The sequence below is a fragment of the Podarcis gaigeae genome (genome assembly GCF_964106915.1).
Source record: "Podarcis gaigeae genome assembly, chromosome: 12".
NCBI lineage: Eukaryota > Metazoa > Chordata > Lepidosauria > Squamata > Lacertidae > Podarcis > Podarcis gaigeae.
Window position 1 is genome coordinate 47,111,002 of NC_139688.1, and position 22,455 is coordinate 47,133,456.

The 22,455-nt window shown below is 42.1% G+C and overlaps 2 protein-coding genes and 1 long non-coding RNA gene across 3 annotated transcripts in view; 2 read left to right on the forward strand and 1 right to left on the reverse strand.

Moving 5' to 3' along the window:
- LOC310828515 overlaps positions 1 to 22,455 on the forward strand; it is a 52,561-nt gene that overhangs the window by 8,294 nt on the left and 21,812 nt on the right. The gene's annotated exons all lie outside the window — the stretch shown is intronic.
- Positions 2,016 to 12,783, forward strand: LOC310828448 (prostatic acid phosphatase-like; the record flags this gene model as incomplete). Its single annotated transcript, XM_083706157.1, has 11 exons — positions 2,016 to 2,135; positions 3,837 to 3,932; positions 4,366 to 4,452; positions 5,139 to 5,291; positions 6,435 to 6,536; positions 7,486 to 7,590; positions 8,506 to 8,638; positions 9,167 to 9,249; positions 9,987 to 10,093; positions 11,609 to 11,782; positions 12,574 to 12,783. 10 exons carry the CDS (start codon positions 2,016 to 2,018, stop codon positions 11,760 to 11,762), a joined length of 1,140 nt encoding a protein of 379 aa, XP_083562283.1. The 3' UTR covers positions 11,763 to 11,782; positions 12,574 to 12,783.
- The window catches only part of NPHP3 (nephrocystin 3), a 216,430-nt gene continuing 208,234 nt past the window's right edge, over positions 14,260 to 22,455 (reverse strand). Inside the window, exon 28 of the mRNA XM_083705568.1 lies at positions 14,260 to 14,339. The gene's annotated coding sequence lies outside the window, so the exon portion shown is untranslated. The remainder of the gene's footprint in view (positions 14,340 to 22,455) is intronic.

Here is a 22,455-nt window from a genome sequence, read left to right on the forward strand (position 1 = left end):
GCCCTGTTCAGGGAAGTTTTTAACGTGTGATATTTTACTGTATTTTTGGTTTCTATGGAAGCTGCCCAGAGTGGCTGGGGAGGCACAGCCAGATGGGCGGGGTATAAATAAATTATTATTATTATTATTATTATTATTATTATTATTATTATTATTGATGTACTGATATTCATGTTATTTACCTCTGTATAAAACCTTTACTGCGAGTCCCTCCGGAGACCTTTGCTAAACAAACTAAATAAATTAAATAGTTACATCTGTATGCCAAGCCTTTCTGAGGTAAAATGGTGCAGCTACACATCACTAAAATCCTGTTGCCCTAGAGTTTGCTATTCATATGTGAAAGCACCCCCATTTTGCTCTTATTTTCAGTTATTGAACATGTGTCTACGGAACCTTAATTAATGGAAAAGATTATGGCAACGTGTCCTTTCCTTAGAGCCATGAAATATAATTTCCATTTCCCTCAAACAACCAGGTACGTTCGGTTCCTCTCTTGCAAATCTTAGATGCCCTGTATTAGCTAAAGGGCATAATCCTGTGTCCAATTTCTGCTAAGTGCAAATGTTACTATGGTCCATTGGCGGTTGGGTCTGTTTCTACAATATTATGTACCTCAGCTTTTAAACATTCTCTTCTTCGATGAACACTTAATCTATGGAGATAATGGTATTGTGCTGTGCTGATGTGCTCCTTGACTGACCATGATTATTTGCCCATACGAATACTTCAATTGGCCATGAGATTATGCATCTGTACAGAATATCTTCTTCTTAATCATTTTTATTGGTTTTACATATACAAAGTTATAAGCGAAGAATCGTAAAGTATATTCATATAGAGATTCCTCCAAATCTCAGGACTTCCCTCCATCCCCTCCACGGGGTCCCATTTTAAACATTTAATAAAAAAGGTAAAGGTACCCCTGCCCGTACGGGCCAGTCTTGCCAGACTCTGGGGTTGTGCGCCCATCTCACTCAAGAGGCTAGGGGCCAGCGCTGTCCGGAGACACTTCCGGGTCACGTGGCCAGCGTGACATCGCTGCTCTGGCGAGCCAGAGCCGCACACGGAAACGCCGTTTACCTTCCCGCTAGTAAGCGGTCCCTATTTATCTCAAACCATATTATCCATGGTAATTTTAACACTACAAGTAAAGTTAAAATCCTGCTTTTGTTTCCATCTGCTTACAGTGGTCTCCTAAATAGCTTATAATTTTTTCCCATTCTTTTATAAAGTTTTTGTCCTCTTGGTTTCTGAGTGTTCCTGTCAGTTTTGCCATCTCAACATAGTCCATCAGCTTGGTTGCCATTCTTCTCTGATAGGGACTTTGTCTTCTTTCCATATTTGGGCTAGTAGCATCAGGGCGGCTGTTGTTCCATACATAAAAAGTCTTTTCTGCTCCTTTGGTATGTCAGTACCTATAACTCCTAATAAAAAGGCTTCTGGGTTCTTAACCAAAGTTATTTTAAGCAATTTTTAAATTTCATAATATATCATCTCCCAGAAAGCTTTTATTACCTTACATGTCCGCCACATATGATAAAATGTACCTTTTTTACCTTTACAAAAGACCATAATAACATGAATGCATATGCACAAACTGAGCTGGGGATGGCAAGGGGTTGGGGTAAGCTTCCTGCAGCTATTCCTTCTCTGGCCAATTGGAAAGGTCAAGTCTCACCTTCAGTCTGCCATGATGTTCTTCCTGGAAGTCTGAGACTGCAACCTCCCCATTATCTTTGGTTCCCTACCCATAAGCAGAGACCTAAGTGTCCTTCCTTTTGGAGAAAAGCAATGTGGCACAGCCTCCAGGCAAGTGTGGTCCTCCAGGCCTACAGAATTTGGCATTTCCTCCTTGACTATATTACGAAAATACATAAATCAGTAGCCATCACGTTAAACTCCAATATCAAATTTAGAGAGAGTCTCCACCCCTTGGTTTGCTCTTTATAAAACACAACTTTTCCCCTTCCCACCTTCACGAACTAGGTAATTCATAATTACTGCCAGGAGCAATGAGGTCAGTGATGCATCTGCTACACAGTTTCAATAGCTGTGGCTTCGACTTCTTCATCCTGTTCTTGGGTCTGCTTCTCCCAAGTATCACAGGAAGGGAACTGAAGTATGTTGTATTGGTAAGCATGAGGTCTTCTTTTTATTGCTAACAATGACCTTGACAGTGTTGATCTTTGCTGTTCTTCTTTCTAAATTATGTTCCTGTGAATAATTTTATGCATTTTGACATGCTAAGTAGAATTTTTTTCAGAAGGTTTGTTTTTATGAGAAAATTTCTGAGCTTTTTCTCTTCCCTCCCCCCTTAAAAAATACCACTAGGAATATCCCACCCCTACCCCCTATTTCTCGAATCCCCGCGGCGGGGTGAGCTCCCGTCGTTTGGTCCCAGCTCCTTCCCACCTAGCAGTTCGAAAGCACCCTTAAGTGCAAGTAGATAAATAGGTACCGCTTTATAGCGGGAAGGTAAACGGCGTTTCCGTGTGCTGCACTGGTGCTGGCTCGCCAGAGCAACTTCGTCGTGCTGGCCACGTGACCCGGAAGTGTCTCCAGACAGCACTGGCCCCCAGCCTCTTAAGTGAGATGGGCGCACAACTCCAGAGTCGGTCACGACTGGCCCGTACGGTCAGAGGTACCTTTACCTTTACCTTTTCCCCCCTATTTCTAACCATATTTTGTGGTTGCCATCTTTCCATTATTCCCATTCCACACAATGCTTTTGATGAATGATGCTAAGTACCATCACACACAAAAAACATTGTTTAAAGGACAGGGTATAAAATGTCTAAACAAGCAAGCAAGTATACAAACCAGAGCTTGAACAAAATACTGTCTAATTGAATTTAAACTCTTGATTTTTCTGGTCAGCTTTATGAAGAATACAAAATGAACTTGTAAGTGTTCAGTACATACAATATTTCACTTGACATCTGAATGTCAATGCCCAACAGTCAGCAGATTTTGCAATGCATGTTTTCTGAATATGAGAAAATTTTATATTCCCTTTTTGCTTCCTTTTTCCAACTGTACAGCACAAAAGTTACTTGCAAAATATCACTTATTCTTTGCAGTACACAACAGTATTATTGACAGTCTTCCTTTTGTAGATACCCACCCACAAAGTCTGTTAGCTCTAGAATAGGGTTTCCCAAACTGTGGTCCATGCCCTTCCTTCAGGTGGTCTGCAACATGTCCTCATGAAGTATTCATAATGATTTTGAATACTTATTTTATTTCTTCCATTGTTTTTCAGTTTGAATTATATGAAATGCAAAGTGTAGTACAATAAGATATAAGACATGACAAAGCACTAAAAATATAATTAAAAATTATACAGCACAGAGCAGATTGCAAGCACTACAGTAGTTAATAAAAACCATTAAGTGGTCCACCAAGACCATCAGCAGTTTTCAAATGGTCCAGGAGAAACCACTGCTCTAGAAATTCCTGACGTACATTGTGTTCTCCTCTCAAAAGGACAAAAACTAAATTCAAAATACAGCTGTATTAGCAAATCCCCTTCAACCTCTCAGCCCTGCACAGAATTGCTGAGGCACAGGACCGCTAAGAGATATTCTGGCGGCTTTTTCCTAGTGCATTTCTCTGATAGACGAAGGCTATAATATTATAGCCACTTAAAAAGCAGGACCTACTGAAGTCAAGTCATTGGGACTTCTGAGTAGACAGGTATGGGGTAATGTTGTGAGAGGGTTGTGTGCTTCACATTTAGAGCGGCAGCAGGGCAGCTAATATTTCATTCTGATAGATTGCATCCAATTCTATTTTCTATGAAAACTAATGCAATCTTCAAAACATTTCACCAGGTTTACAGGCATGGCGACAGAAGCCCTCTTTCAACTTTTCCCACTAATGTGGTCAACGAAGATGTCTGGCCACAAGGATATGGACAGCTCACAACGGTCTGATAATGCTCTAAGAAATGAAAACGTATTTTGTTGATTTGTTTGCCTTTATATAATACTCATTAATATACTAATTATTAGTTTTATTATTTTATTTAACAGAATGGCTATACTGCTCAAACGTCCAAATCTCTACAAAGCTTCTGAAACTTCTGAAACGTTGTTATTTATTATTTCAGGCTCCAATAATAGCAATGCCCATTTCAGTACAATGTACACAAACAGTAATATAATTTATGTATGGTCCACTAACCCAAATTACAGAATGTTAACTACATAAATTTATTTTTTTTAAAAAAAAAAAGCAAAGAGCAATCATAGTCTAAGGTCAATTGTAGCATTTAGAAATAGTCAGAAGTAGCTTGGAGGGGACGGTAAATTACATCAATGAGTTTTACATGCATACTTTTCCTTTTCCTTTTTCCCACAGCGTGGAATGCGGCAGCAATACTTGTTGGGTCAATTCATAAAGGACAGATATAAGGACTTCTTAAGTGATGAATACAAGCGAAAGGAAGCAAGTATTGGAACTAACTTCCCCGTTTTCTCAGCAATAACATTTATACTAATATAATGTTAGGGTCAAACTATGATGATGGTGATGATGATAAATAAAATTTTATTTATATCCTGCCCTCCCCAGCCGAAGCCGGGCTCAGAGCGGCTAACCACAGTAAAAGTAACACAGTTTACATAAAATCACAATCAATTAATTGAAATACATTCTAAAATCAATTCATTCTAAAATGCCGCTTAGTTATGGATGAGTTTCCCCATGCTTGTTGGATTGGGGCAAGCAAATAGAAGCAGAAGTGTAGTGATTTCCACCATGTGTTCAAAATTTACTCATAATTGTAATCCCCACAAGCCTAGCAGCATCCGCAGTGACTTTCCATCGCCAACCTTTCCCCTCCTTACAATGGCTACTATGATCGTTGCAGCAGAGAGGGCGAGAGAAGGTGAAAGACCCTGTCTTTCCTTTCCCGTGTCCTCCTGGTTCTGTCCCTCCCCTCCCACTGGATTTCCAGTTAGGAGATGGGCCACAGACAGGAAAAGAATACAGCAGTCACCAGAGCAGCAACCCTGAAAGTGGGTTGGTGTGGGTATGCAAGTTAGAACTATACCTCCCCCTGTGGAAAACAACCATCTAGGATCAAAACAACAATACCATCCTGAGCCACTCTTTCATTTTTCCCTTCTCAGATTTATGTCCAAAGTACAGATTATGATCGAACCATTATGAGTGCTCAAGCCAATCTGGCCGGACTCTTTCCTCCTAAAGGAAACCAAATCTGGAACAAAAAGATCGCTTGGCAACCAATTCCAGTTCATACTGTGCCACGTTCAGAGGAAAGGGTAAGGAAACGTGTGGTATTTTTAACCTTTTCCACTCCCAGTTCAATGGAAACATGGCAACCTGAGAGGTGAATATTTCACTTAAATAGAGAGATAAATAGAGATAAGAGAGAGAGAAGTCTTGGAGTTATGATACAGCGTTAAAGCTTCTATTTGCAAAAACCAGCTGTAAAGGTAAAGGGACCCCTGACCATTAGGTCCTGTCGTGACTGACTCTGGGGTTGGGGCGCTCATCTCACTTTATTGGCCGAGGGAGCTGGCATACAGCTTCCGGGTCATGTAGCCAGCATGACTAAACCGCTTCTGGCGAACCAGAGCAGCGCACGGAAACGCCATTTACCTTCCCGCCGGAGCAGTACCTATTTATCTACTTGCACTTTGACGTGCTTTCGAACTGCTAGTTGGCAGGAGCTGGGACCAAACAACGGGAGCTCACCCCGTCACGGGGATTCGAACTGCCGACCTTCTGATTGGCAAGTCCTAGGCTCTGTGGTTTAACCCACAGTGCCACCCACGTCCCTCCAAGGGCCCATGGATGAAGGCCATGGGCATGGGGAAGGTAGTCTGTGACAGCACTTGGAGCTTAAATGCACCAGCAGAAGTTACAGTGTGCATTAAAATCCCTGCTCGGAGGGGCACACTTGACCCTTGCTGCAGTCACACTCTGAGTATGGAAGATAAGAAAGTGAAGTTTATTGTAGGAAATATTTGTTGGATACCACAGATCCTAGGTGCAGCTGAGGTAAATGTACAAAGAACCATGCTTGCTCTTCCATCTCTGCAGTAGAGCGAGAAAGGAAAAATAACTCCTCTCAATGGTGGGGTGAAGAAGGAGGAAGTGAGGTCAGCAGCCCTGAGAGTATCAGTCTGAAGAAAGGTCAGCACTGAAAGTCTAGCAAGCATGGAGGCTCTACTTTCTATCTCCATGCAAACCCACCAAGCCTTTAGCACAAGCCGCCCCTGACCAAGGCAACTTTTTGCAACAGAAAAAGTGGGAGTTCTAATCACACGCTACGGACTGGTTGCGCTTCAAGCATCTTCCCACTATTAATCTGAATTTAGGATGGACATATGTATTATACACAGGCAGATGACAATATGAGGAGGTCTTTTTAGCTGATATGTTTCATTTCATTTCATTAGTTGTTGCATTATCCTGTTCGTGCTCCATGTCCAAAGTTCAGTCAGCTTCTAAAGGAAACTTTGGGATCCAAAACAGTCCAGAAAAAACTGAAAAGTCAAATGGTAAGAAATGGAAAGGGAGAATCTTATGGTTGCAATCCATGCGAGTAAATGCCACTGAAATCAATGGTGCTTACTTCTGAGTAGACATACCTCAGAATGTGCTGCGAATGTCTGATAAGACAGCCAAATGCCTTTTGTTTCTTGATGTGACGTCTATTTTTCCTCATTATAAATTTTCCTCATTATAAAGTTGACTGGAGCTCAACAAACCCACCATTCATATCCTATTTCTCCAAGGCAATCTAAATCTTTCCCATCTCACAGTCGAAATGACCATTGCATGGGTCAGCTGAAACCTGACTGGTCCAGAAAAATGGCAGTCAGTTTTATTTCTGCTGCTGTCTTCAGGGGCCATTGAGCATACTCAAAAGCACTCTGCTTGCCTATTAACGTCTTTGTTATGTACTGAGTTGAATAGGATCCAAAATGCAGCAGTCTGATTGGTCCTAGAACAATAGGATTCAGAATGCAGCAGTCTGATTGGTCCTAGAACAATGCAGCAGTATGATGGGTCCGCAGGAGCCACCCTATCCAGCTCCAGGCGGAAGTGAATCCACAACCTGATTGGCCTACAGGAGAATCCTGGAATTAACTAATCACGTGCGGCCCATTTTGTAAATAATGTGTATAAAGCACATATTTGGAGGGAACTTTCATTTCTCACTACTATGAGCTGAATAAAGAGCATGAAATCCACACTCGACTCCAAGTATATTTCAGTCTTGTTTGCCAATAGCTTTCAAACCCCTTATGCTCCTTAAGATCAAGCTCTGAAAGCCCACCGTTTAATTCTGTCCTCTAAGACTGAGGGCTACTGCAGCACCCCCACATTATGGAACTGGCAGGGCAAAACTCTGCCCCATTAAAAAATGACAGTCACTGCAGGATCAGGCCCTACCATTCATTTGCACTTTCTGGTTCATTAATCCTTCTGCTCTTTATCTTTCAGCCATTTCTAGGTCAATTAGCATCTAACCTGGGATACGATATGAAGGCTCTTCTGGATTTTAACAATCACAAACTCTGGAATGCGTACGATGCTTTACTTGTTCAGGTAATTTCTAGCAAACCTATATGAAACTCATTCAGCCCCAACAAAAAAGACCAAGGGGTTTAGGACGAGGTCAGGTGGCACATGGCAGATAAAAGCCACACTTGTGGCAAGGTCATTAACGATCCTGCTTTCAATATTATTTGTGCTGGAGGCTGTTGTAACCATAGTAGCAGAAGCTGCAGTGGTCCAAGCTACTGTTTACATTGTGGATAAGGAACCATTTTCAGCTTCAGGGACGCGTTTCCATCTAGGAAACCTTCCAAGGTAGGACCACGTATCAGTGGTGGTTTTAGGGGGCAAGGTTGTGTAGAGCTATAAATGTACATTTTACCTTTGTGCGGTTCTCAACCTGTGGGTCCCCAGATGTTGTTGGACTACAACTCCCACCATCCCTGAGCTCTAGCCTTGCTAGCTAGGGCTGATGGAAGTTGTAGTCCAACAACATCTGGGGACCCACAGGTTGAGAAAGGCTGCTACACACACACAAAAAACCACACACACACCTCTCTATGCTCCATATAAGAGACATTATCAGAAATCAAAGACACATTTCAGCCAAGCTAAAACACCCACAAAAAGGGGAACTTCTAGACTGAGTTCATCAACCCAGTTGTGTGGTTTTTTTTCTTTAACTGCCATAGACATGGGGCTGGGAGAGGAGACCTCAAAAACCTATGTAGTTTAATTCTAATCCTACAATTGTGGACATTTATTTAGACCAAATCCCCTTTCATTGTAATATGGTTTTATTGGCTGGCTGTGAGCCATTTTGTGTGGGCCCCAATGTGGCATGGAATGGGTTTTCCTATATAGAAACATGAAGGTCTGTGAAAAAACAGACCAGATGAGAGTGAGAAAGCAAAGGCATGGCTGATAGATGAATCACCACCCGCTTTTATTTCTTTTCAACTGTAGAAAAATCATAAGCAGCCATTACCAGCCTGGGCTACTGATGAAGTCATGGCCAATTTGAAAGATCTTTTGGCATTTTCCTTAAATGCAATGTTTGGGATACATGAAAGAGAAAAGAAATCACGACTACAAGGAGGTAAGAAAAAGCAAAACAAAGCCCGCCTCTTTCTATATGGCATGCATATTATCTAAAGCAGGAGCAACTAACTTATCTTGGTTCAAGGGCTGCATTGAAGGCTGGACACTCAGACAGACCAAGTGCTGCAAGCCTCATGTGTAGACACAAAGGCTGGATTTAGACTCATTAAAGAAACATTTCAGGAAAACGCATTATAAAGCTTATAGTGGGAAGTCACGTTGCCAAAGGGTCCAACTCTACAGCGCCATTGGTGTCCCAATGTTATAGTGCATTTAAAACCCTTCCTTCCTTTGCTAATGTAGCTGAGTCCAAAGTCACATTCCTATGTGTATATAGACCAACTCAGCACCCATATTGTATACCCGTCAACTGTCCCAATTGAATTGGGAGTATTACTAGAATGTTAGAACTTCTCTGCCCCAGCTCAAAAAAAAAAGTCTTTGCAAATTTACTTTAACAATTGGTTAAAGATAAAAGGGCTTCTTGGTTTCACCAGCATTTGTATTCCTTTCCATCACCATTAAGGTCTCCTTGTGAAAGATATTTTGAATAAGATGACAGAGGCTACTGAGTCCACTGATGGAAGAAAAATGTTAATGTATTCAGCCGTAAGTGTGAACATTTTAAATTGACCAAACCTTCTGTAGCTCGCATTCTCCTGCTACTTTTTGGCTCCCCTCTTTAAGCAGACTATTTGGAAATGCGATTTGTCTACTCAAGTAACATTATGCGCATCACATCTTTTAAAAACAGGGTTGAAAAACAGAGTGTCACTTTTTACTTTGAAGGGGAAACAGTTATGCTCTTGATGAGTCGCCCTACCCTCCTGGTCTGGATTGGGCCACATTCTGTACATTATCTTTGGGGGGGCTGTAGGGAGAGATTTGGGTAGGAAAACTGCATAGCCCTCCAGCCCAAATCAGGGTCCCAACACAGCTCATGTTCCTGCAAAATAAAAGTAATTACAAAGAGAAAGAGAGAGAGATGATTGACATAAGGTTTCATCAATACTGAAGGCAGCCTCAGAGCTACAAATGTGAAGAAACTACATGTTAAAATACTAAATTAGCTGACTGTCTGGAACGAGTCTAAGGTCTTACATTCCCATTTTGTTGCACATTTCATTCCCTTTAGTGCCTGCTTGGATTATTTGCAAGCATGTTCCCTTTGCAATATCACACGTCCTAGAGACCATAATGAGGCCCTTGTCTAAAACGGCATCTTTGAAATTAGCAGAGTCTGAGATAAGAACTCTCTTTCTATATATTCATATGTACACATATGTACACACACAAAAACTTCTGTCATAAAAGTTATAAGGAATTCTTTTTTCTCCCTTTTATAGCATGATACCACAATAGTTGCTCTCCAAGTAGCACTCAATGTTTTCAACGTAAAGCTACCTCCATACGCGGCCTGTCTATTTTTTGAGCTATATAAAGAAGACAGTGGGTAAATATGAACTCGTATATTCAATAATTATCAGTGATTTATTGGGTAAGCATCTGCAAATTCACTCATCTTCTCAAACACAGTATTTCTTCTCACAATTCCTGCACTGCTGAAATGGGTCAAAAATCAGTTGCGTTCCCTCTGCGTTTGAGCTTGACGTCTGGCTGTTCAAAATGCTATTGAAAAATTATTTCATAGCTGAGTGGCTGAGGTGTGCATACCTTTGAAAGACAGAAAGGGGTTGAAAGGGTTGAGTCACACTTTGTGCCAAATCTACAATATTGATCATTGATGCAGAGCTGAGAAACCCCAATTAAATCATAATTACTTGAAACAGCAGGTTAGAATTGGGCAACAATGAAAAGGTGTCATGGGCCTCCCAAATGAAAGACTGAGAGATGCTCAAAAGAAGAGAGGTTGTCTACTCACTTTTTCCTAACTTTTCTCGATTATTCAAGAAAAACAAGACTAAATTCCACAAAATATCCAATTTCATGAAAGGATTTGTTAGACTACATCCAAAACAATAGTGCAATTCTAGTCACACTTAATGGGTCATAAGCCCCACTGGGACTCATCCCTGAGACAACATGTGTATGATTATGCCTGAACGCACTTAATAGAGAAGAATCCCAACTGAACACAATGAAATTTGCTTCTAAGCAACTATGCCCATAATTGCACTGCCTGAAGACTACATTCCTGGGTAGAATTCAACAAGGGCTGCCTGTAGGAATGAAATCCTTTGCAGGCTTACTTCAGAATCAACCCAATTGATATCTGTGGGACATATTTCTAAATATATATGCATGAAATAAATTGAACAACCAGGCAGCTTGCGACAAAGGGCTGGTTTTGCTTCTTTAAGTAAATCCCATCAAGATGATTAGCATTCAGTCAAGAAAATCAGCAACTTGTCTTGAGCCTTCCGTGGTTAGCAGTACAGAAGTCTACCCATCTTATCAGAAGAGTTCTCAGATCAGTTCTTATGAAATGGAAGTGAGGCCTGGGTGATATATGGCTGCATCTTGTAGAAATGACTTCTTCTTTCTTTGGCAATCACTCATAGCCGAGTAAGATTGTCTTACATAAACACGGTTTTAACAATGAATCCACAAGTAACTGTGGAGGCCAATTCTGGATCCACATGTCCTTCCACTGTGGGGACATTGGTTTCCAGGTGGGAATTGATCACGGTGTGGATTTGCCAAGTATGCCTTCCTCCTAGCATGTTTCTCCCTTGCATCCTGAGTTCAAGCATCTTCAAAGCCCATGACACCTTTGGTAAAGGCTGTTCTCCAACTGGAGATCTTGCAGGCCAGTGTTTCCCAGTTGTCAGTGTTTATACTTCATTTTTTTAGATTTGCCTTGAGACAGTCTTTGAACCTCTTTTGTTGGCCACCAGCATTACGCTTTCCATTTTAAAGTTTGGAATAGTGTAGTTGCTTTGGAAGATGGATCATCAGGCATCCGCACAACATAATGCTCTTAATGACCTACATTTCTTCTTTTCAGTGAGTTCACCATTGAGATGCACTATCGGGCCAAACAAAACCTTCCACCCCAAGCTCTTGTTTTGCCGGGCTGTGAAGCGGCTTGCCCCTTGCAGAAGTTTAAAGAACTGGTTTCTCCTGTCATACCAGAGGACTGGCAAGCAGAATGTAATTAGGTTGGCATCATAAATGAGAGGTAAGATAAGAAGCAGGGTTGATACCAACACATATAAAACCGATGCATCAACGTTCAATTTCTCAGGTTGACCTTCCTCACAACACCCCTATGAGGTAGATGAGGATGAATGGCCCAAGGTCAAACAGTGCACTTCATGAGGCTACCTTTGACCGTGACTCGGAAACTGCAACTAATCCCGAATGTGGCAGCTAAATTGGTGTCTGGGAACGGCCGCAGGGACCATATAACACCAATCCTGAAAGACCTGCATTGGCTTCCAGTATGTTTCCGAGCACAATTCAAAGTGTTGGTGCTCACTTTTAAAGCCCTAAACGGCCTCGGCCCAGTATACCTGAAGGAGTGTCTCCACCACCATCGTTCACTAAGGTCCAGCTCTGAGGGCCTTCTGGCGGTTCCCTCACTGCAAGAAGTGAGGTTACAGGGAACCAGGCAGAGGGCCTTCTCGGTAGTGGCGCCCACCCTGTGGAACGCCCTCCCATCACATGTCAAGGAAATAAACATCTATCTGACTTTGAGAAGAGACGTTAAGGCAACCTTGTATAGGGAAGTTTTTAGCATATGATGTCCTCCTGTGTTTTTATATTTTTTTTGGGGGGGGGGGAAGCCGCCCAGAGTGGCCAGGACAGCCCAGTCAGATGGACAGGGTACAAATAATATAATTATACAGGTACACAGATGTATACATAACTTGTAATAACTATATGTGTATTTCCCAAAAATATATTTCTAAATGATGGCAGTGTTGTTCACCTTTTGACATGTTGCTATTGTCTCTCGTCTTCTACCAGGGTGAAAAGTAAAATCAAAGAAAAGGCAAATGAGAAAATTAACATCCCCCGGAAGGAAAGCGGACAGCAAATAAGTTGTAGGACACCAGAAACACTGCGTGACTGTTGATGCTTTCGTGTGATTCTCATTATTAGGATTTTCATCTTCTCAGAAATTGTTATGATCAAATAAATATCAAGCAAATAGATTCAAAAATTGACTTGAACAAACACTGCCGTCTGCTGCATCATTTACAAGTTAACATGTGTCTATATACTAAATCTAATGACGGGAGGGGGGGCGGGTAACGAAAGCCTGGGGAGAGAGCAGCAACTGATTTTGCAACCTTATTGACAATATTTTTTAAATACTGATTTTTTTAAAAAAAAAGTTCAAATGTGCAACTGAGCTTCATATTCTTTTTTTTAGAAGTCCATTTATCAAAAATGGTTAACATATTTTGGACATACTCATATTCTTCAAATACCACTCTCATATAACTGTGAAACTGAGCACTTGTACAGTTCCCATTCATTTTAATGGGTGTTAGGATTTTTGAAGTCCCTGCTCCCATACAAGGTGTACAAGTTTTCTAGCTCCCTCCTCCCTGTTGCCAAATAAGATGAAAAAGAAACATAGGAATGTTTTGTCCTGCAGAGCATTTGCCTTCCTACTCAGCTGAAACTAACAGGTGTTCCATTAACATCAGTGTCACCTTGTCCTTTAGATTTGTATTTTGCTTAATGCTGGTAACCTTGAACTTGTTTGTGCCTTTAACCTGCATTTTCCAAATTATTGACACCCTTAAATTTATTAATGTTGTCAAAGCATTTAGACTCTGTTGCGTTATGGTAAATAATACAAATAATTCAGATTCTATATTCCCAAAGTCAAGGATGACACAGCTATTAAAAATGTCCTTTCCTTCTCTCTTAGCTTTTGTTTATCTGACTGTTTCTTCCCTTTCACCTCCCTTTAGAGTTCTCAAACAGTAGATATATATCCACATATCTATATCTTTATCTAGATATATAAACTCACACACACAATGTGTACATTTACCTGTAATGGGTTAAACAATGAAAGGGCAGTTAATCATGTTAAAATCTACAAGTGCTCATCAAATCATATTGTGCTCTATAAATAATATAGACTTCTTCTGAAACAGTGGTTATCAGGCCATAATAAATGGCCGCAAGCAAAGCATGCGGAACAAATGTATATAGTGAATGGTTATTTCAGATCATTCCAAACTGATGAAACAGATTGTTAAAAAACAAGTTAATCACTAGATATCATTATTTAAAATATCAGACTAAGGTCAAGTCAAATGAAGATGTTCCCACAGAACTTTACTCCAGAATTTCCACTTTCCCCCCACTCGTGTCATATAGGGAAGCTATATGACATTAAAGGGAGTGGGCAGTGCTGTGGTCTAAACCACTGAGCCTCTTGGGCTTGCTGATCAGAAGATTGGTGATTCAAATCCCCACGATGGGGTGAGCTCTCATTGCTCTGTTCCAGCTCCTGCCAACCTAGCAGTTTGAAAGCACACCAGTTCAAGTAGATAAACAAGTACCCCTGCAGCGGGAAGGTAAACGGCATTTCTGTGCGCTCTGGTTTCCGTCACGCTGTCCCGTTGTGCCAGAAGTGGTTTAGTCCTGCTGGCCACGTGACCCGCAAAGCTGTCTATGGGCAAATGCCAGCTCCCTCGGCCTGAAAGCGAGATGAGCACCACACCCCATAGTCGCCTTTGACTGGACTTAACTGTCCAGGGGTCCTTTACCTTTATCTATATGACATTGTTCTTCTGTGCTTTTTCTGTGTTCCTATGGTCTCTTTCTAGAACTTGCCCAACCTGATATTTTGGGAGAGAGGGGAGTAGAACCAAACAGTATCATGATCTCCGCAGCTGTAGATCATTTTGGCACGACGGTTCTGCCTTTCTGAAGGGGCGTAGCTTTGACACTTGCACCTTAATCCAAACAAGTCAAAGGTGCTCCAGTTCAAGAGAACATATCTGAGAACATATTTGCTGTGGCAAAGTCAGTCAGAGATATTAATGTTTACATGGTGGCAGCAGAATACCAGTAGTTGGGAGAATGTTTGAGGTTCTAGGAACCTAGAACTGGGGACCCTATAAGGCAAATAGGGTTTGAGAGAACCTTTGCCAAGCAAAAGGAGATTGGAGATTTGAATTAAAGGGCCCTCTTGCTCCTAAAGTGATGGACTTGGGCAGGGGAAGGTGCCTGGTTGTCAGGTGCTTTGGGGGGCAGGAAAGCCCTGCCCTCACCTGCATGACATCAGGCGTAGGGTGAGTGGCTATGGTTTGCCCAAAACAGCTTCATGGGCCAAATGGGAAAGTCTGATGGGCCGAGAATAAATAATTAAGAAATCACCTCAGAAGCTGGTGGTCTCTTGCTTTGCCTCAGAGAACAGTACAATCATGTAAAAGGTTGGAGGCAACCATGAACACAAAAAGCAAATGGACTTTTAACGTAATTTAAAATAAACACCACAGATATAAAAAAATATTATAACCTCTATCACCCTAACAACCAGGAACACTCAGCTCCGGTCTTGCTGTCCTTAGTTGCCCTCTATTAACTAAGGAGCATGATTGTGACCATAATGGATGCCTATGTCCTTTCAAAAAAGCTCTCGCCAAGCTACCTGACCAAATACTCCTGAGTAAGCTTAGCAATCATGCAGCAAGAGGAGAAGTCCTCTCTGGATCAGAAATCTGTTAAGCAGCAGTGTTACGGGTGAGCAGTGAGGTGGCAGGATCAGAAGAATCTTTATTTGCATCAGCCACTAGCCATTGCAATAAAATAAAATAAAATGTACTGAAGATAGAGGCAAAAACTTAACTGTACAAAATACATTTTGGAGGTTTACATCAATAATCAAATAATGGATCTTATTCTAATTGCCCCTGCTAAAAAACCTTACAGTTTTTGCTGTCATCTTGATCTGCTCAAAGAAAGGACACGGTAGCAATGGTTGAGCAACAATAATAGAGGGGTAACAACCTCACTTCTCAAATCTTTATGAAGCATGCAAGCCAGAAGCACATGAGCCACTGACTCAATACTGCCATCTCCACATGGACAAAACCATTTTCCCAGTGGAATTTTTTGAAATCGACCCTCAAATACAGCCGAAGGCAGCATATTCAATCTTGCGAAAGTGAAAGCGCGTCTGTATTTTGGAATTGTTAAATTTTGCAAAGAGTTTGCCAACATGTCAGAATGACTAGGTAGAAAATAATCATACCATGGACAAAATTTCCTTATTGTGGCCAAATTATTCTGTCGCTCAATATCATATAGGCACTGTCTAATTAAATTATTTCCTTTACTGAAGCCCCAATATTAACAACTGTTGTTAAACCTGAAAAGTAAAGCTTTTAGTTGACAATTTTAGTCCAAGCACTCTCATGACTATCTTGCGATACTAAGGGTAGTAGATCAGTGGGGTTTAAATTTAGCCGAAGTCAATAATTAAATGTCCTACGCCAAATCTGTAATTCAACAGAGGGGAGATTAGCTCCAAGTTCATTGAAGCATTTGGAACACAGGATGGAACGGGGGGGAATTGCCTTAAGAACTTAGATTGAACAGGTTCTGTAAATCCAAGGTGAGTGCCTGTGCAAATCTGAGCCCCGTATAATAACTGTGCTTGGGGTTTAGCTTTAAACACTTCACGGGCTGATGGTATGTGATTGCCAAGTGAGGTGGCAATGTTTGCCAAGGAGACTAAAATGTTCAGGGTTGTTAAACCCAAAAGAGATTGTGAAGAGCTTCAAAAGGACCTCTCCAAACTTAGTGGGTGGGCAATTAAATGTAAAATGCAGTTCAGTGTAAACAAGTGGAAAGTGATGTATGCTGGCATTAAAAAAATCTTAATTTCACATTTATACTTATGGGGTCTGAACTGGTGGGGAATGATCAGGAACAAGACCTTGGTGTTTATAATGGCTGCTTACCCAGTCCTGGGATGGGTGGCAGTTGTGGCTCTTAGTCAGGGGTCAGCAGGGGGCCGGTCTACTGTCCCTCAGACCTTGTAGGGAACCAGACTATATTTTGGAGGGGGGGGGGAATGAACGATTTCCAATGCCCCACAAATAGCCCAGAGATGCATTTTAAATAAATGGACACATTCTACTCATGTAAAAATACGCTGATTCCTGGACCATCCGCGGGCCAGATTTAGAACGCAATTGGGCCAGATCCTGCCCCCGGGCCTTAGTTTGCCTACCCATGCTCTTAGTGGTGGGCTCTGAGCCTCAGGGAGCAACGCTGGTCTGGGCGATCCCCAGGTCAGCCGCTTAGAATGGCGGGAGTTCCCACTAGCTGTAATTTGAATTTTGGCCAGTCATTTTGAATACTGTGTACAAAAACCTCACAAAGGGTATTGCAGAGTTGGAAGGGGTTCAGAATAGGGCAACCAAAATAATCAAGTGACTCACCTCTGAAGAAAGTTTTTAGTATAGCGAAAAGGTGACTGAGAGGTAACATGAGAGAAGTTTATAAAATTATTCATTGCATAGATATAGTGGCTAGGGAACAGTTTCTCCATCACTCTCTCTCCTAACAGTAGAACTCATGGACATCCAATGGAGATTAATGCTGGAAGAATCCGGACAGATATGTGGAAGTACATCTGGAGATGCAATGAGGTTCAGGGTATTGTTGTTTAGTCGTTTAGTCGTGTCCGACTCTTCGTGACCCCATGGACCAGAGCACGCCAGGCACTCCTGTCTTCCACTGCCTCCCACAGTTTGGTAAACTCATGCTGGTAGCTTCGATAACACTGTCCAACCATCTCATCCTCTGTCATCCCCTTCTCCTTGTGCCCTCCATCTTTCCCAACATCAGGGTCTTTTCCAGGGAGTCTTCTCTTCTCATGAGGTGGCCAAAGTATTGGAGTCTCAGCTTCAGGATCTGTCCTTCCAGTGAGCACTCATGGTGTTCTATCATATGCGGTGGACTTGTAAAAGAGTACTGGGAAATAATTTATAATGACCTGAAAAAAAATGTTTTAAAGTACTCCCCCTGCCCCCCCCAAAAAACCCATAGTCCTTTTTGTTGGGGATAATTCAGATGGAAATTCCCAGGTGCCAGATTCCCAGACGTTATTTATGTATGCCACTACTGCAACCCATGTTTTGTTAGCCCAAAAATGGAAAACGAGCGAGGTCCCAACCAAAGAAGAGCGGCTACTTAAACTGATGGAATATATGCAGCCAGCAGACTTAACATATAGAACAAGAGAACATACGTTTAAAGAAGATTGGAAGATGTTTATTGTGTTGGAGATAAGCAGTGTCCAGTGCACAGCGGAATGATGAAAAGTACGTGCCAACATGCTCTATATTACTTTATTTACACTTCAAAGCTGGTAATTTACAGAAATACATCTTCCCTCTGCCGGAGCAGAGAAAAGCATCCTCTCTCCTCTAAAGCACGGAGAGAATCACACTGAACTGCAAAGAACAGTGAAAAACAGGAAACCAGTGTACGTCACATCCAGTCTCCTTTCCCGTGAGAAAACCCAACAGCATTTGACTGTGGAATGTAAACATTGTCTTGTTACAAGCATTTCGCTGCTCAGTGAAGGAAGCAGAAACCAACATCCTCCCCCTTTCTGTGAACATCACTGGGCAGCGTGTTCGTACAATATCAGTACAAACCCAACTTCTGCACATAGGTACAGTGTTGACCCCTTGATACAATCTTGGACAATACATCAGCAGGAATTTCATTACCTGGCATATAGGACACCGTTACGAGTCCCTTTTGAATACGTTCCCTAGCATGTTGCAACTTTAATTGCAAGTGCTTCGTGCTTTGCTTACAACCTTCAGAATTCAGCAAAGCCAAACATGCTTTGTTGTCCTGGTAAACCTGGATTGGACATTTGACAGGAATTTTCATGTCTTTGCACAATTGTAACAACCATTCACAATCCTTAAGTGAATAAGACAGTGCATTCAGTTCAGCTTCACAAGTACTTAAGCTAACTGTTGTTTGCTTCTTGCATGACCAATCAAATAGACCCTGATTGTACTTATAGCAAACTCCAGACGTACTTTTCCTGTCTGTAGTGTCACTTCCAAAACTTGCATCTGCAAATATCTCAAGACCACCAGACTTCTGATTGTTAAATCTCAGTCTGTAATGCATAGTGCCTTTCAAATACCGCGCTATGCGTTTCAGAGCTTTCCAATCCTTAACAGTAGGATTGTTGACTTGTCTGCTTAGCAAATTACAGCTAACAGCAATGTCTGGTCTTGAACATCTGGCAATGAAGTTTAGCTTGCCTAGCACACTTCTGTACAGTGTAGTATCAGAAAATGCTTCTCCAGTGTCATCTACCTGATAACCTGTTGTCATCGGTGTGTCTACAGGGTTAGCATCCATCAGGTTTAGTTTGCTTAACACATCAGCAATTTTACGTGACTGGTGTACTAGAATGTTACCATCTTGATCTCTCTCTATTTCCAGAGATAGGCAGTTGTTTACCTCACCAAGATCTTTCATGTCAAAGTGCTCTTTCAATTGAGCTAGGGCATTATTGTACATTGTGACATCCTTCCAAAAGAATAAAAGATCATCAACATAAAACAAACAATACAGTTTCTTTTGCCCCTCCTCTTTGACAAATACACATGGATCAGCTTTCCCTTGCTTAAAACCTAGAGAAAACAATACTTCAGTGAGTTTTGTGTGCCAACACCGTGCACTTTGTTTGAGACCATAAAGGGACTTCTTCAGAGCACAAACAAATCCCTGTTTTACCTGTACGCCATCAGGTGGAAGCATATAAAGTGATTCATCTAGAGATCCGTACAGAAAAGCTGTATTCACATCATGGTGACTAATGTGTAGATTCTCTTCTGCAGCTAGCTTGAGCATAAGCCTAATGCTCTCATACCTCACGGTGGGTGAGTAGGTCTCGTGATAGTCTTCACCTGGTACCTGTGCAAAACCTCTGGCTACCAATCTGGCTTTGTGTCTGACTATCTTGCCATTTTGATCTGTCTTCGCTTTGAAGACCCATTTGCTTCCAAGCAGTTTCATTCCTGGAACTACTGGAACAAGGTCCCATGTTTTGTTCCTTTCCAAGGAATCAAGCTCAGCCTTCATGGCATTTAACCATGGCTCAGCTTCCTTTGAATCCAAATCCTGGATTTCTTGGAAACTTGAAGGTTCAAACACCTTCTTGGTGCTTTTAACAGCTGTTACTGCTATCTTAGCAAACTCATCAGCAAATCTCTTTGGAGGTCTGCCTTTTGTTGCTCTCTGTGACCTGCGAATTAGCCTTAAGTCTTCAACACTCTCCTCTTCCTTCTTAGGAGAAAAGTGACCTATTGTGAACAATGGTTCCTCTAATTCTTGATCAGAGCTTTCAGAGGGTCGCATAGAGGCTTTCGCACTCTTGAAATCCTCTGAATCACCCGATTCAGTTTCAGACTCAGAATCAGAACCTTCATCAGTGGGTGTGGGTTGTTGCGGTTGCTTTTGACTATCCTCAGTTTCATCACTGTCATCAGGATAACATTGGAAAATTCCCACATTCTCCCCCCACTTGGCATTGTACTCAACACTTCTTGTGAGCTTAATTTCCTTAGAGTCAGTCATCATTATTCTGTAAGACCCTTTCTGATAACCTAGAAAGATACCATGCAATCCACGCTTGTCTAACTTGGAGTTTTGTGGTGAGTGAACCCACATGTCAGAACCAAAAATTTTCATGTGTTTGATGTATGGCTTCTTGCCAAACATCTTCTCATAGGGGGTACAACCAATCGCTGAAGATAACCTGCGATTATAACTGTAAGTGAAACATGAGAGAGCTTCGGCCCAATAACTCTCTGGAAGATTGGCATCATGCAGCAAGGTTTTTAACCCTTGAAGCAATGTCTGATTTGCTCGTTCCGCAAGTCCATTCTGCCATGGCGAGCGAGGACTAGACAAATCGTGTTGAATTCCTTTCTCAGTCAGAAAAGCTTCAAACTGCTGAGAAGTGAATTCTCCCCCGCGATCACTGAAAAGAGTCTTTACCTTCTTACCATGCACATTTTCCAACCAAGCACAGAATTCCTTGAACCTTGGAAAAGCCTCTGATTTCTGCTTGAGATTGTACACATAAATATACCTGGAAAATGCATCAATGAGAACCATGAAGTACCTGTTTCCACCCAAAGAGGGCGCTAGTGGTCCAACCAAATCAGCATGAACAACCTGGTATGGTTCTGTAGCTTGCCTACTAGACACCTTACCTTTCGCAGCCATTTTTACCTTGTTTGCTGCGCATGCCTTGCACTTCATGTGGTACCTGCAGGGTTTAATAGTCATTCCTTCAACCAAGGCAGGCATTTTAGATACTGCCTCAAAATGCAAATGACCAAATTTTCGATGAAAATCGTGAATACATTCTGCATGCAAACTTTTGTTAGAACCTGCAATGCAACAAGTGTCATCCTGCACAACATCATCAAAATACAAAACATACAAACGATCAACATATTCAGCATGCAATACATAATCATTTTTCTTTGTGATGATGCACCTTTTGTTCTTAAAGGAAACGTCAATTTTCCGCTCATTCAGCTGTCCAACGCTGAGCAGATTATGCTTGGCATCTGGCACATAAAGCACATCCTGTATCGATAAGTCCAAACTGTGAAGAACAACAGTTCCGTAGCCTTTACTGGGAATTGTGTGGTCATCCGCCTGGTGAATCGCACCTTCCTGCGGTGTAAAAGACACGAACAGTCGCTTATCGTTGCACATGTGATGCGTTGCCGCTGAATCAACAACGAAGAAAGATCTAGATGTCTTCTGGACCTCTGCAACCTTTGGAGTGAAGCGTGAGACCATTGCCTTGTGCTGCGTTGTCCTGGACACCGGACCTTTGCCTTTGCCTCGGCCTTTTCCACGCGATGAGCTTTCGCTGCGCTGCTCTGTCTTGGCCCTGGGATATCTGCATTCCCTCTTCATATGGCCTAGACGTCCACACGAGTAGCATTTCACTGCCTTCAAAGCTTTGGCACCATCTGGTGGTTCCACTGCACTATGGGATGACGTCTGTGAAGACTCCCCCTTGTTGATGCAGCTAGCACCCCGGCGGTCTGCTTCATTCTGAATCATGGCAGTATCACAGGCTACTGTGAGTTGAGCATTTGGCTGATTGGCATCAGATTCCCCACTTGCATCAGCCAGCCTTCTGCAGCTAGCCATCATGACTCTGGCATTAGCCTTCTGCGTCATCTTTGCTGCTTTAAATCAGGCTGCTTTATACATGCTGCGTCTGTGTACAGCTGCTTCAATCCAAAAGCAAATTCAAAAACAGCCTCTGCTTTGTGAACCTGTGCCTTTCTGCTTAACTGCTTTGCTTATCTGCAGCTGCTTCAAACCGCATTCCAAAAGCAAGTTCAAAAGTGAAAGTTCTCTCTGCTGTCTTAAATTCATGCTGCGACACTGCTGCAGCTGCTTTACTTTCGATTTCCCCCAGCATAGGAAAAATTTATCCTTCTAGCCTTTTGCCTGTGCCATGGCAAAACCGGCTATAAAAGTTCAAAGTCCAGCCATAAAGCCATTAATTAGAAGCTGGCAGGCTGCCCGGAGCTGTAGCACATACCTCATCAAATCATCTTGACGCGCAGAGATATCGTCCGATCCGGCCCTCTGCATTCCGATCCTTTGCCGGCACTCCAATTCTTTGCTCCTTTGTTCCTTTGCCAGGAGCCCGACTTCTGGAGTCCATTCTCAAAACACTGCGTTTTTCTGGGCCCGGAACCAAATGTTGGAGATAAGCAGTGTCCAGTGCACAGCGGAATGATGAAAAGTACGTGCCAACATGCTCTATATTACTTTATTTACACTTCAAAGCTG